This window comes from Rhagoletis pomonella, unplaced genomic scaffold, assembly GCF_013731165.1.
Source record: "Rhagoletis pomonella isolate Grant_MI unplaced genomic scaffold, Rhpom_1.0 Rhpom_scaffold_00004, whole genome shotgun sequence".
NCBI lineage: Eukaryota > Metazoa > Arthropoda > Insecta > Diptera > Tephritidae > Rhagoletis > Rhagoletis pomonella.
The window spans coordinates 64,417,433-64,434,164 of NW_023458558.1; the positions used below are offsets into that span (position 1 = coordinate 64,417,433).

The window sequence follows — 16,732 nt, forward strand, 5'->3', positions numbered from 1 at the left end:
ACAAACATTGTTCTCGTAGGAATGAGAAAGAGTAATAGTGGAGGATGAGCATATACTTTAAGAACATTCCATCTTACTAAATATAATCTATTGTAAAGGTGTGGTTCATTGTTGTATTTTAGGTAACGGGAATTTTAAAACTTTAGTAAAGATTTCCTAAGCTCAGCCAAAGAACTATAGAAACGTCATGCCAATGAGGCCGATCGAATTATATGCTGTGCACTCGTAGAACTTTTCCTCAAAGGATTTCGGCAAGTCTGTAGAAGCAATTGGTGCGACGGAGACTATCACGTCCATACTTAGAGAAAACAAAAAACTGCCCATAGGTATGGCTCTATGCGCTCGGTCGCAGCGTGAGCTAAGCGAGAGAGTTATTGTGAGTGCGATAAAAATCAAAAAACTTCAAAAAACACTTAACTATCAATATCGTCACTAGACGCGAATAAAGGGGCGAGCTCAAAAGTTGACCGCGAAGAAAGATGCGTTAACATATTTGACGGCCAAGAAGGACGCGTAAAGTTATTTTCGTATGTACATTCTGTTAGTAGTTATATACATTCTGTTAGTAGTTTTTGGGGAATTGTGCTGAGTGACAGTCCTTCGCCAAGTATAGATCGTTGATTACGCGTTTTTCTTCGCCGTCAACTAGGTTAGGCGTCTTTCTTCGCCGCAGTTTTTCTTAAGCGCCTTTTTTCGTAAAATTTTTGTATGCATCTATTCACTAGCGCGCCTTTATTCGCGTCTAGTGACGATATATTTAAGAAACTGTGGGCCAAATATGTACAATAAAACTACGATTTCAATTTTTCTCTCAAAAGCCAGAATATCTTCCAAAAACTTTGAAATTTCAAAGATACGATTAATTCAAAAAATATTTAGGGCTATCACGGAGTCCTTCGTAGAAAATCTATGAATTCGAATGCCTGCTACTCAAAAATATCGTTGCCAGCTTCGAATGCTGATTCGAAATCAGCTAGTGCAAAGGAAACAATAGACATTTATGTATGCCGTTTTACTCACGCTGCTTCAGCAGTCGCAATGGCCGAGTGAGCAAAGCACTAGACTGCCAATTGAAAGATCCGAGTTCGAGTCCGAGTCGTCGGGTAGCGGAGCTTTTTTTAATTTTTTTTTTATTTAATTGTGTTGTTCTTTTTTTGATATTTTTTTAGTTTAGATTGTATTCTTTTAAAGAGAAAACATTTTTTTTAATTAATTTTTATGCTATTGAAGTAATTAGGTTTCTTTACTAATATATTTCCTCGCTACAAAAAAGATAGTCATTCATTAAATAGCGTTTAGCACATGAATGTATGTATGGTATTTCACGTCTACTTTTACACAAATATATAGAATTATATAAAACTATAACATTAATTTTTGTTCCGACAGCATAAACTCGTCGTAGAGTATCTGTACGAATCTTCATTACGAACGGATTCAATGAATGCTCTACGAATTTCGAATATACGTTCGAAGCCATTCGGATTTTGTGATAGCACTTTCGTAAATTTCGCGAAAATCGAAGCTACGATGTGTTCTGTGATAGCCCTGAGTATTAAAAAATTCACCGCAATTTATCGCACGTTTAATAATATAGAGATGCAATTCAAAATTTACGTTTTTGAAGATGTCATCCTATAGTTAATAAGTTTCATAAGGAGAATATGATCAGCCTAACAGATGACTAAACATCCCAAAAGTGGCGAAGATATGTGACATTTCATCTGGCTTTTGGTATACCAACTGTATGAATTGATCAAACTTTGATTGCGTTTTCCCACAAAATTAAAATTTGGAAATAATTGTTTCTATTATTAAACGTACGATATGTAGAATAACAATATGGGTATCAAATGAAAGAGTTTCCACTTTAGAATAAACAAAAAGTTGATGACTTCGCAAGAACGAGAAGGTCTTGAAAGTGCGCTTTTGTTTAATTTTATTTTTTTAAGCTAATAAAGTTAGAACAACGAAATTCGAGGACGAGGTCGGGTGTATATTAGTCCGCAATTTTTCAAAAATAAATATTAAACATTTTCAAGGATATTCAAGAATAAAATTTTAAAAGGCCATTTCGAATATCTATTCGTCTATCTGCACCAAAAAAAAAAAAAAAATCTGATGGAATTTTACAGAGTTTTTTTTTTATAGCGGTTAAATTCGAGGACGTGGTCGGGTGTATATTAGTCCGTAATTTTTCAAAAATAAATCTTAAAAATTTGCAAGGATATTCAAAATTGGATGAAAAAAAATTGGTGATGGAATTTTACAGATTTTTTTTTTTTTATAGCCGTTACGACCCAATTATTTTACAATGCATTGGATTTTTAAATAATTATTATTAATGATTAGCTCATCATATCTTTAAAATTTTAAAGTCCTTTTAAAACAAACCTGGCGTCAAAGAGAAAAACTAAAAACTCAGTTTTACTGTTTTTGGCCACTAGTTTTACGAATATATAGATTTTTTTTTATGTAAAATTGACTGTCGCACGGTGTTATAAGAAATGAGAATAGAAAGACCCAGATACAAGAAGATAGAAGACCATGAAATTCTGGCCGACTGGAAAAACGTTCGAAAATTTCTTCACAAACCTCGGCAGCTTACAGAACATTTAAGAACGGCGTGAGCTGCTGTGAAAATCAGAACACTGACAGATGTCCACTTATTCACGCAGCTGAATGACAAAAATCGTGTAGATAGCAAAAAAGCTGCTAATTTCCAGTTGAGTTGTTCAAATAAGGTAGCGATGATTTGGTGAGTAGGATTTGTGAAAGTTTGTGTTGTTTATACTGCGAGTTCCATATACAACGGCATCAACATAGTGCAGCCTATTAAAATGCAGCGCTCTCTCCAAGGCTTGGTGATGTCCTGCCAATGACAGCAAACGTTCCTATCCCTGAAAGTATTCAATGCGGAATCTGCTGGTGGTGTTGGAGCAAGATGAAGCGCTCGAGAGTTCAGCTGAAAGGCGATTTACCTTCACCTGGTATTTATAATTGGCTCCGATTAGCGATAATTGGAAGAGACTAGCGGGCTACGTTGTATCGGGCCAAAAGAAGAAAGTTTGTAGACTATTTGCTTTTGTTTGTGTTTGTATGTGTATGTGGGTTTTAAAATATTTTTCGTACCAAGTGCAGTTTCTTCTTCTTAGCTGCATAAAGGTTAAGGAATTCAAAAACTCATTACCGAACGGAAATGATAGCCGTTGGCGTTGGCTGTTGTATGGCAACGAAAAAAAAATAATCTTTGTGATATTGAAATTTCGCGAACAACAAAAATTGCACACACACGCATGCACTTACATATGCATGCATGTATGTGTGGATGCAGGTATATGTACATATGCACAAACAACTAATTTAAAAGCCAACGTGGTAGGAAACGCCAAAATATCTTGCAATTTTACATTTTAGCACAAAACAAGTGGGCGTACAACAAGCAACACATCACAACAATGGAGACAATGGAATGAATTGCAATTGTGAACTTGCGCATGTTACATACATATGTTTGTGTACGTACAGATGTAGATAAGCAAAAAATTTGCTTAAAATTAAATTAATTCGAATTTATTGCAATTCAGCGTTGGTTGGTGAAAAGCGTATTTCCGCATGCCAAGCGCATGGAGGTGGCAGTCTGGAGTAAGCTGAACCGAAGAGCTAAGATTTTGGAAACCGAATATTACATATTGACAAGAAAAAGGATTTGTTTCACGGCAAATGTGGACCATAGGGGAACTGCATACATTTAGACTACTTATATCGGTTTTTTTTAAGAGTGTGAACGTTGACGTTATCAACGTCCATCAATTTCGCACCAAATTTGCTAACAATCGCACAACATTCTAAATACATATTCGAGACGTATTTTGTTAAACGAAGTCATTTGATTAAATGACAACCGCACGCTAAGTTTACATCTCGTTTTGTTTTTTGGTTGCGCTATAAAGTCAGTAAAATGCCGACAAAGCAACAAAATAGCGCACAAGTGAAGCGTTTCATTGCAACACAACAGCAAATCGGAATGGCGTTGCAAAAACAAAAAAAAAACAAAAACACACAAAGAGTGCAAATACATACATACATACATATGTACACATGTATGTATATCGCTTAGAATATCTGTAAAATATGTGAGTAACTGAATAGTGCAAATCTAAAAGTCTTTGCCGCTTTGTTTGATGCTGCTGAGACTGATCACTGAAGCGGCACACGCGCGCGCAACGCTTTGAATCGCTAAGTATGAGTTTAAATGCAATTTGTTTATGTATGTATGTATGTGAATGAATCAGCACATTTGTAACTGCATACTTACATATCTATGTAACGAAAATATGCATGTGTATGCAAATGCATTTGTATGTACGTAACTATGTATGTATGTACATATGTCTGATTTTGCATTCTCAAAGCAATCGCCTTCAGATTTTCCTGCTAAGTGATTCGCTAAACACAATCGCAACGTGCAATGATAAGTAAGTGCCGTTGGCCGTTCCAGCTACAGTGCAGCTAGACAAACTAGAAGGCACCCAGATGCTTGGCGTCTACTCATGTATGTCCATATGTATGCACAAAAATACATGAATACATACATACATAGATAGACTTAAGTCATGTCAGCATAGGCGGCAGAAGTGCTTTGATTTTTGCTTGATTTCATTCAAATCCAAGCAAAGAGTCCGTAGAAGAAATAGCGAGAGTATTCGAAAAAAGGCGAGAAACTTGCTAATAAAAAAACAACAACATACACTAAAGCACAATGCCGAATTGTAAGAATAGCAAATGCAAAAAACTCACATGCAGCCAGACATTGCGGCATGCAAAATAGTTTTACATGCAAGTGGCATGCAGCATGCAGCGGTACCAAATGGTGCTTTACATATACATTTGTACATACATACTTACAAACATACATATGTATGTTGTTGGCATGCAAAGTTTGCTGTTTTTGGTGTTTTCATTCAGACGACTTTGCAGCTAAGCGGCCATAACGCCATTTTCCATATACGAAACAGCGATGAAGCAGCAAATGACTTGGCAAAAAGCACCAAAATTACCGAGAGAAACATGATCAACAGAAGAACAAAAAAAGAAAAAAAAACAACAAAGAAGACGCGCACAATGGTGGCATCTTGTGGCATGGCACCACAACAACGCTTGCAAATGCGACTGCGCATGGAATGACGACGAGCCGCAGCGGCTGGATGCTTTCAATATGCAAACAAGCTAGCTGGCAGGCTGGCAGTGCAAAAGGCTAACGATCAAGAGCAAGATCGATTGGAAGAGCATGGAAGAGGGTGTGAGCGCAGTAGGGGGGGTAGGGATGTTGTATAGAAAGATTCACGAAAAATAATCGCGTAAGAACGGTAAAAAGCCTTAAGTTTATTTTTACTTATTTTTTGCTTGACTTGGTGAGTGGTGGCGAGGGCGAGGATTGGGCACATAGGCGGATCGTTGCATCGATGGATCGAAGAAAACCGCCAAAAGGATAATCAGCAACAATTTAGTGTTATTACACCACGTTCGCGTAGTGATCGAGATCGAACGTCACAGATGCCGCGAGGAGAGTAAAAAATATATGTATGTATGTACATACTTGGGTATATACTCCTGTAGTATAGTAGATTGTTAGCGGAAGACGGTGAGTCGGAAAATCGTAGCGGTAAAGTGATAGTTGAAGACAGTGATTGCATATATATATGGATGTTTGTACGTAGATTAAGAGCTGGAGCTAATCGGACGAAAGGCAATGTGATAGACAGGCTGTCGGCAAAATGAAACGATAGATCGATGGCCAAATAGATGGTTAGAAGAACTTAGCTATTTAGAGCAAAGGAGGCGAGTGCCCAAGTGCAGGCGGGAGGTCGGCGTGGGCAGTAGGGATGTGCATTTTTTCGCTTTTTACGATCCCGGAATTTTCGAGATGTCGTTGTCACAATCCCGGGATTAGTTCCGGGATTTAGATATTCATTACTTATCGACAACTTAAATCGAAAACAATTGCTTCTATATTGTTTAAGAAGCTTTTCTACGATAAAATAAATAAAACATAAATGGGTTTGAAACCTACTTTTTTATTTAAAGTGTCGTTTTTATTTTTTCTCTCTGGCTTCAGCATTTATTTTAAAGGACTTTGTAAAGGACTTTGCTAAATTATTTAAAAAATTTAATGCAATGTAGAATACAAATATGGGGGTCCCAAATGAAAGCGGAAATTTCTTTAGAATTAAAAAAAAATTAAAACTTTTTGGATACACAAGGACGAATAGGTAATTTTTTTAGCAGATAAATTTAGAAGGACGAAATTCGAGTAAGTTATCGAGTTTATATAAGTCCTTAACACATAATTTTTCCAAAAACAAATACATATTGCGAAATTTCAAGGATACAATTTTAAAAGGACATTTTCAATACTTACCAATCCTTATGCACAAAAAAAAATTGAATACATTTAAATTCTACAAAGTTTCCTCCTTAATTTGATACCCATACTCCTTCTCCAAGCACATTTCACTCAATTTTTTAAATATTTATTGAATTACTGACGTTAAAGTGAAAATCTAAAAATGAATTTTACTATATTTGGCCAGTCTTGACAGTATATTGACTTTTGTGTGTAAAATTTACTACCTATCTATGAGCTAGGCATTTATAAAAAAATATTAATTATTAAATAAAAAAAAAGATATAGCCAATACTGATCAAGAAAAACATTTCTGTTATTGCCATCAGTGCAAATTACAAATCCCTGAAATCCCGAAATTATTTTCCCGGGATCCCGAGATTAACATTTCTAGTGAGCAGTCAAACAATTGAATTTGGGAAATGTCGAGCAATCAACTTGCATTCTCGAGTCGGCTAGTTGGATTTACGAAAAAGTCGACGAACGCACGTATTGACATTGGATCAGACTGCTACAGAGGAGCTACCAGCTCGGTACCAGGCACTACGTACACTGCCTATATCTACACAAGTTTGTACATATGTATATCCAAATAGTATAGTATGAATAAAGGCACTTCCAATTCGGAATGAGAAATGCGCCCAGCAGCCCTAAAGCGTGGCTTTAAAATAGATATTTAATGCAAGTAAATGCAACAACAACAATAACAACAACAAAATTTGTGCAGTTACATTTATTCGCAAACGCACGACATCCTACCAGACTTAGTGCCGCGGTCAAAATGTTTCAGTTTTATTGGTGTGCATGGTGAAGTGTGTATTTCAAAGAAAATCATTACTTTTGAAGTGTTGTCGTTGTAGCTATGATTGTTGCTATTTCTATTACTGCCGCACCAAGGCCATCAGCAACAAACAATCAAGCGCAACATCAACTTCATCCATTGTCCCCGTTCGCTCCCCAACACTCATTTGCAAATGCGCTCATTTCGGTTGAGAGTGCACAGCTTTCAAGTAACAATTTCTTGGTAATACCAAGTTCAGACGCGCAAACAAAAGTTATGCAAAGGAATAGCAATAAAAAAAAAATAAAAAATTTTGCAAAAAAAAACAGATTGCGGCAACAGCCGCCGCATGCGCAAATACGTATTTATGTGAAGACCCGCAAAATTTCCATATCGCGCACAAAGAAACCTGGCTTTTTCTTTTTGAATATCTGCATATTTCAGGTTTGTGTTCTTTTTGTTTTCTTCTCTTTTTCTCGCATTGATCTGAAAGCCTTCATTTGATTTCTCATACCTGCCGCTAAAGCATGATTTTTTAATGATTGTGGTCAGATCAGTCGGTGCAGCTCATTGGAAGGCTGGCTGAGACGCGACTTCTTTGCTGATTGTGGTCGCGCTCGAATTGGCTTTCAATGGAAAAATGATTTGCAAATTGACTTTAACGAATTGCCCAACAGCAACAAAGCATATAATGACGGCAAGAACTAGCGCATTAGGCGATAGGTTTGTTGAAGTACATATGTAGAGTGGAAAGAGTGTTGAAGAGGTGATTTTATAATGTGCATTCTTTATGGCTTTGCGTATGTATTGATAAAAGTTGATTCACACGTTTTATCATTTTAAGGTTCGCAACAGTTTTTGATCGATTATATTGTTTCAAGCAGATTAAGCAGGAAGAAATTTTAACCCCAGGTAAAAAGCGCGCCTCGAAACTAAAGTAGAAAATGGAAGAAAAAGTTGTCAATGTGCTTAATTATGAATTTCAAATTCTTCGTGCTTTGTGTATCGAGAAAGTTTCGATGGGTGTGATTCAAAAATCATCTTTAGATCTGACCTTTAGTATATACATGGTGACAGCTAACAATATCAACGGAAAGTCAATTGTCATTGTTACTTTTTCAAAGGCGAAATAAAGTTAACAAAAATTTGGAAATAAAGTCATTGACGCTATTTCCTCATTCAAATGGAAATAGCGTCAACCATGCTTAAAGTATGTCGATTCATAGAAAACAAAAATGTTGTTCTTACAATAAAAATTACACCGTAAGTGTTTTTTTTTTAATAGATTAAAAAGGTTATTTCCAAATATTCAGTGTGGTGATATTAATCCACACACAATCATGAACTACCACCAATTGATTTTATTAAGAAAATTAAAATTACGAATATAGTAAAAACACGATGTGAAAAACCAAATGCAAAACGCAGCTGGAATACGAGAAATATTTGAAGAAAGAGTGTAGAAATGATCCAGAACTTACAAAACAAGTTTTTTTCACAAAATTAAAGCGAACACTATTAAATTGAAAAGACAGTCCATGTCCAAAAACCCCGGAAGAACACTGAAAGAATTGGCATATTTTGAACGAATTCAGAATGTCTAAGGTGGAAAAGAAACCAAACTTTTTCTATAAGGAAACAATTATAGAAAAGGAATTTTCTTACATTGTATTCATGTCTCCGCCAGAAATTTGTGATGACATCATTTAAAAGCAGCTAAGGAGAACGACGACACTATTCATTAGATGGCACATTCAACAAGCCAGTGTGCTAAAATGCGGGTATAAACAATTATTGATTATTTAATCACCGATGACAGTTAAATCTTATTCCCTTTTGGAAATAAGCCCACCGAATAGTGCATAAACCAGCCAGGAACCATTGCCGCAAGGCTGTTAAATGGAATTAAATGCAACAGGTTTTGTACAATAGACACTAATGAGGAAAGTTAAGAGGGGCACTCTTCTCGGTGGGGTCATCTCTTCAATTTTATCGCTTAGCACCATCAACTCAGAACTACTCAAGCTCAACTAGGGGGGAGTAAAATTAGGTACCTACGCTGACGATGTAGCGAGTTCTTTCCATCTGTGGTGGCTAACATCATGGATGGAATTTTAGCAAATCTATGCCGATGGGCCGACCAATGTCCAATGGGCCAGGAATAAGGCCCTAGCTTCGAATTACCAAAGCTTAATGGCCAAAACCTACGGTTGTCTAAACAAGTGACGTATCTGGGAGTCATACTGGACCTTTAGCTAAGTTGGCAAGTGGCTTTTTGGGAAGACATGAGGTCTTAATCCAAAAGTGGTATCTACTCTGGTTGTACACATCGGTTATACGTCCGATCTTATGCTACGGTTGTCTGGTATGGTAGACAGTCTTAAAGAACCAGTATAATCATGTGAAACTAGGCAGAGCTCAGAGGGCTGCATGCACCGGGACCACGGGGTAATGAAAACTTTGTCCTACAGACGCCCTCAATGTTAATACAAACCTTTTGCCTATAGACCTTCACATAATGCATATCGCATCACTATCGGCTATAAGACTCAGAAAACTGTGTATATGAAAAGGAAAACCGATCAGGAATAGCAGTATAATTTTTCGATAGCCACCTAAGATGAGACTGGCTACCGATTACTTACGATCTGAAGTAGAGATTCACAGGCCTTTCGCAGTCATTCTTCCGCGGAGAGCCGACTGAGACGAGGAAGTTGATATCTCTACCTGGATAAATCATCTGTACACCAAAATGTAATGCCGAGTTGGAGCAAGCGTTTACTCTGAGTCCCTGGGAGTAAAAAGATCAATTCATCTGCCCGATTTTACAAGTGTTTTCCAGGAAGAAATATTCGCTATAGCTGAAGGCTTCCTTCTCTTAGAACGTACTGGTTTACGTCATTGCGAGCGCATAGCCATTTTCACAGATAGCCATGCGGCCATTAACGGCTTGGCTTCTTTTATAACAAGGTCGAAAATAATTAAAGAGTGTAGGACGCTTTTAAATTCAGTAAGTATTCAGCTCAATCTACATTTACTTTGGGTTCCTGGTCATCGCAACATTCCCGAAAACGAGGTTGCAGACGAGACAGCCAGAGGGGGTTTCCACATAAGTGTCGATATTTGAACCTTATATAGAGATATCTTTCTCCACAATCTTCAGAAATCGGAATAAAAGTAGCGCAGGTGGCATGCTGCTGTATATTCAAATTCATGTGGCTCGTGTACAACCCTCATAGGACATACAACTTACTAAGGAAACCCAGATCTGACGTTGCGAGTCTTGTAGCCACTGGGCATCGGTATAGAATCAAGACCGACTTAGATTTCGAAACGGATTACCCCACGTCATCCTGGCATTCTATTCTTAAGATTCCCATATAATTTCCAACTAGGGAGGCATTAGAAGCCGGCCTACTCTCGGTAAACGATGGTATTTTCATCTACACCGATTATTCAAGTATTGAAAAAGAAGTCAGCTGAGGTCTGTACTCCAAAAACCAAAAGACAATGAATTCATAACGCCAGACGTGCATCTCTGCCAGACAGCTTGTCTAATACGGGATAGTAAGTCTATGTCAGGGACCGGCATAATATTCGTTGACAGCCAGGTGGCATTGTAAAAATTAGTTTCCAAGTTAGTAAAGTCGAAAGTACATACTTCGAAAATGTCTTGCATCGCTGATTTCACTAGGTGACGTCAAAAACCGTTCTCCGCTGGGTTCCTGGACATAGCAATATCGAGGAAAGCAAAATATTGAAAATTAGCAAAGCAACTAACTCCTTACTACCACTGTGCTACTAAGGACGGTTGAAGATTAACCTACAGCCGTAACTGATGACCTATATATCAATCAGAATGACTGTTGGATCTCATGGCCGAGACTCAACAAGATTCATTCTAAAGAATTATTGACGCTAAAAAATCTGCAGTAATAGATAATATTTGGATCTCCACGCGTAGACAGATTTTCAGTTTTAAAAGAAGAAATAATGTATATCTTAAAACTTTATATATGTACGTTTTAAAGTATGTATTTCCAAGCCAACGTTACAGTACGAGTACTTGGCCTTTTAACCCATGACAACGCAAACTAAAATCTATACACTCAACCAAGCGCCATTATTTATGTATATGCGTATGTAGCTATGTGAGTATACGATTTCCATTAGCGTCGCATCTGCGAGAAAATCGACATAAATGCAGACTTACAACCACGCTTAAATAAGTACGAAGATGTACGCGACCGATCGGCCAATGCTCGATAAAAGTCAAAATGCGTCAGGCAATGATGATGTTACAACTAAATACATATGTACACAAGTTTTTACCTACATACATAAGAGCTAACGACGAATACTAACGCCCTCAAAAGTAAAGTGAAAAAATAGCCTTTAATGGGATTTGTCGAAGCAGAAGAAGCCAACGCCGAAGTCGCTGACTACGGCGCAACAAAAGTTAGCTGTAATAGCCTCGGCCGAAGCACTTTTAAAGCCATGCTTCGCGTAGCGCGATGAGCGCATGCGTGTAAAGGAGGGCAAGGAGTTTTCCTCTGCAACACTAACGCGCTTGTGCGGTGCATAATTCAAATTCTAAAGCTGCGGCTCAATCTAAAGCGCATAGTTAAAAAAAATAAAATAAAAATAGATGTGTACGCTTACAGAAGCGCCAAAGCAACGAATGGAAAAACGGAGCAGCGACTGATTCAATAGACAGAGAAACTGCGCTTCAAACCAAAGAATGTAAAGTATGATGGCGCATCACAATGGTAAAGGAGTTACAACAGAGCAGTGGTGGGCAATACGCTTCGCCTATCTCATCATTGCTTCATAGCTGAGTGACTTGCGGTGTATTGACTGCTGGCCGCTGCTCGACATCGTCACTGCTGTAGTCAGTTACGCTAGCATACTTACATCTCTGCTTCCCAAACCAACAACCCAACAGACTTTGCTTATTCTGCTTGGTTGCCGGCTTGGATCGTCGGTGGTTGCTGCTTTTTTTCTTGCCTTAACTTTTACGTTATGTGGCGCGTAAATATCATTCAACAATGCAATTTCCGCCTGCCAACCTGCTGGCTCTCGGCCTTAGCCTTAGTAGAAGCCATCGTTGCTCAACATGCGCCTACGTCCATTACCTGCGATTGTGCACGCACTTCCCACACATACAGACGCACCAGTATATACATACGTGTAGTTGCAGCAAAATATCTGATATCGCTACTATAGCACCACTAACATCTCGGTGCCATGCGGCCTACCACCGCATACACCCCTCTCGAGATGGTCCCTCTAAGCCGATTTGACTGAGTTAGCTGACTTGCTAACCAACCATCCATCGACCATCGTTCAACCTTCCACTCCAGCGCCATTCGCCAGTTGATGTATCTACTACTTACTTACTTGCTTACTCAGTTACATGCCTGCCACATGTGGCAACTGGCGCTGCCGCCGCATACTATGTACAAACATACATACTCAGCATGTGCGTAAGCTGTGTGGCGGCCATTTCGCACCAAGCAACTAACTTGAAGGCCAACCAACAACAATCCACGACCATTGAGGCCACTGAAGTCGGTGTGATGAACATAGCCGTGGCAAAGCGGCAGCTGGGAAGCCAGGCATGTTCTATCAACTGTTCTACAACGTCTACGACATGCATACCACAAATGTGTTTGAGAAGCTCATTTCCCGCCGCCGCCATCGCTGTCGCCGCTGCGGCCGCCGCTACCGCTGCCACCACCAACACCATAGCCACAATAAGAAATCCACAGCAACAACGGTATATATCATCAAGCGCACCATATAGCCTTAGAAGGCAGCATCAAAAGTGCGCTTCCTTCTCTCTAAACTCCATTACAACTTGTTTTGCTTTTGTTTAGCAGCCTGCAAGGCTGCTTGCTGCAAGATGATGCGTTAACTTACCGTAGTAGGTATGCATGTGGCATGTGGCAGCCGGCATAGCTGGCTGGTAGAGTGCCTTTGAATTGCTTGGCATTGCCTGTGGCTCTCTAGCTGACTGTTTGAATGGATGGCTGGTTGGTTGGCCGACTTCATCATTATCCTCAGCATCAGCATCAGCATCAGCTTCGGTTAGCATTGTCAGTGGTTATAGCTCCGGTTGAGACAGTGGCTGCGACTGTGGCTTTGCTATTAGCGGCATTCAATTGCCGTTGCATTCTTTGCTCATTCCTGTAAAGTTTTATACTTTTTGCTTCTAAACATAGTACCTGTTTCCGCAAAATACGCAATTCAGTGTGACTCCTCATCAGCCACACTCATTGAAAGTACTTATATGTACAGCCAATACCCAGCTATTTTGAAATGCATCATCTTTCCTGTATGTTTTTGATGTTGGGCAACAGAAATTCAACCTATCTGCCATATCCAGTTTCTCTATCACAAGTGAATCACTCTTCCTTCTACTTTCTGGCTACCTTGATAAAAGTCAGCAATCCATCTGAGCATCTGCGTCATTCATCCAGCTATTGTCTATCCCTACTTTCCATCCACCCATAACTATGTATGTATGGACTTTTGGTACAACAAAGTATGCATCCGCAGCTGCAGGCTTCGCTTTATGACCGCTCCATGTACTTCACTTGTCTATTCTGTTTAGTCTTTGGCTCAACATCTCAAACCTATTCGACCATTGCGTTATATCTGGAGCTACTGAGTTGGATTACACGGGTATTTTCCTAGTAGCTTCTGAAATTCTCTTTGGCGCTCTTACATTGTTTTGCGAGAGTTTATAGTTGTAATTGTTGTTTTTGTTTTAATTCTGGTTTTTCTTCTTTGTTTGAATTGCTTTTTCTTTTTCTATTCCTATATTGGGCCTCGAGGCAATTTTACTGCTTTGCTTCGAAGCTTCAATTTAAGATTTTCAATATTTTACACAAAGTTTAAACAATGTCACAAGGGCTTTTGAAGGAACAAAACTCTTTTCGCGGTTATAAAATTCTTTATTGGTTACACAACTGAATATGGATTTCATTGTTTAAATCTTCACCAATCAAATACGTATGTCGAAACTCTATATTAGTGAAAATTCTAGTGAAAGTTATTTTCTGTGGGACATTTAGTTTACCTGAGAAGCTTTTCTATTCAAAAATGTCTACTCAGGATGTCTTGTGAGCAAAGGCCCGAATCCGAATTTTCTGCATGTAACATTTATGGACATACATAAGTAAAGAAAGAAACGAAAAATTGGCACGATCGATTTATTTTAAAGCATACCTCCCATATAAATCTAACTTCAAAAACGTCTTAAAAATGCCATAAAAAGTGCACCGATGATTACTCGAGTCCTAAATTATGTCCATATGTTGGTAATAACGTTGTATATGAATTCAAAAAAAAAAAAAAATGGACATAATCGATTTATCTTAAAGTATGCCTCCCACATAAACCCAACCTCAAAAATGCCCCAAAAAGCACACGAAAGAATAAATGACTTCTCGAAATTTTCTCCCTTTATTTCTAATAACATTATGTGTGAACGGTCAAAAATTGGGCGTAATCCGTTTATTTTAAAGCATACCAATCTAACCTCAAAAAAGCCTTAAAATGTCTTAAAAAGCGGGCCGATGATTATATCATTCCGAAATTTCGGCCATATATGAGTCATAATATTATAACTAAACAACAATTTTTATTCCATAATCTGTAGCAAATAGTCCGGTACTTCATTTTCTTCATAATGAGAAGGCGAAGGAAGATGAAGGAAACATAGTTTTTGTCCATAAAAGGTGTCAAAGTTTGAATTTATAAAGTGTCATTTTTGTGCACTTATATTTATTAAAATATTCGGTCGATTGTCCTGATTTTTGCTCTGTTTTGTCTATATTTTCATATGAACCAACAAAAAAAACAATAAAAATACAAGTTATAAGAAAAACATATTGCTTAAGTGAACAAAAATCTGAATCAGTTTTTGCTGAATAAAATTCTTCTGACTTTTGTTGCTTTTATTCTGTATAAAATTGCTAATTTCATACAAAGTTATAATGCATCTTTAACCGACTTGAGAAAAGGATGAGGTTATCAATTCGTCGGAATATTTTTTTTATGTACATATGTTGCCGCATATCTTTGGACCACGTTAACCGATTTCTATAATTTTTTAAAGTAAAGCTGGTACCTCAGTGGTGGTCCCACACTAATTAAGTTTAGATCCGATCATTGGATTATCAAGAAATTAACGGTACTCGGAATCGGTTTGGGGTATTAAAGTAAGCTGGATATTTCATTCAATCTATTTCAACCTTGTAATAGAGTGCAGAAGGATTCTAAACTATGCCGTCAAAATACATTAAATTTAGTATGGATACCAGGGCATCAGTGGTAATTGCACAGCCGAGGGAGTGGCACGAAAAGGGACAGATATATCCATGGTGAATTCTGCTCAGATGGTAGACATATCTCAAACCTCCTGTAAATAAATACCAGTTAACATCGATAAGGCAGATGGGCCACGGAAGCCACCTATCTGACATCAGAGCGCCTCTGGCCAATAGTCAATCAAAAGCGATCTAAAACTCTTATACAACTTGATCGCTCCTGTTTAAGATTTGAAGTTGGCGTAATAATCGGATACTGACAGACACCGCTTCTTGTCGTATCTACAGAAATAAGGGGGAGGTTTGCTAAGCTAACCTGGACTAAAAGAGTAGCTGTGCTCGATTTTGAGCATACTCTTTGGGTTATTTGCTAAAAAAAAAAAGGATCTGGCTTTGGCTCTGCCTCCGTAGGTAGGAAAAGAAGCCGTCTAAATATTTGACTTCCAATCGATATTGAGGCGTGAGCATAAACTCATACATATACATATTTATGTACTAACCATACCAATATAATAATTTTAAATGGTACTAAGTTTATGAACAGATGTTTTTACTCACCAGGACTGCCGAGGAAGACTGAGGAGTATAACCGCCTTGAGGGATCAGCATTTCTAGCATCGGCAGGTGAGGACCATTCTCTTCGACACCATCGTCCTAATAATTTGTAGAAACAGAGAAGCCGTTTGTTAGTATAAATAGTTTTTTTACTGGTGATGTGTATAACAAATTAAGAAAAATAAAAAAAACTCAAAATATAATATAATAACAAAATATAAACAAAAGTGGAATAAACATGCATATTTAACCATCAATTTTTACAGGAAATAAAAAAGTCATAATATACATACATACATATGATCAGTAAAAATATGAACAACACGAGAAATACATAGGTATCTATACTTTCAAGAAAGAATAGAGAAGTTACGCTGAAGCAATAGCGCCCTAAAGCGATATTTCGACTAATCAAGCAAATGTATTGTCAAAAACAAAGCTCAAAATATGTATCTATAAAAAATTCTTGACCAATAAATAAACTTTTCGAACCCTTCATTTTTTTCACTAATTTTTTTGAAGTGACGTGACAGAAAACTGGTACGAAAAAAAATTTATATTTAACGCATTTGTAACACTTGCCTACTTAACATAAGCCCAGCGATCTTAACATATTACTTTGCAAGTTAAATACATACATACTTCGTACTTGAA

The 16,732-nt window shown here is 37.8% G+C and overlaps 1 protein-coding gene across 6 annotated transcripts in view; it reads right to left on the minus strand.

The window, feature by feature from the left end:
* Window positions 1–16,732, minus strand: part of LOC118737979 (homeobox protein homothorax) — a 615,436-nt gene that overhangs the window by 111,031 nt on the left and 487,673 nt on the right. For all 6 annotated transcript variants that reach the window (XM_036468825.1, XM_036468823.1, XM_036468822.1 and 3 more), the window contains one exon: window positions 16,082–16,177. In XM_036468825.1, coding sequence (XP_036324718.1) covers window positions 16,082–16,177 — 96 coding nt within the window. The remainder of the gene's footprint in view (window positions 1–16,081; window positions 16,178–16,732) is intronic.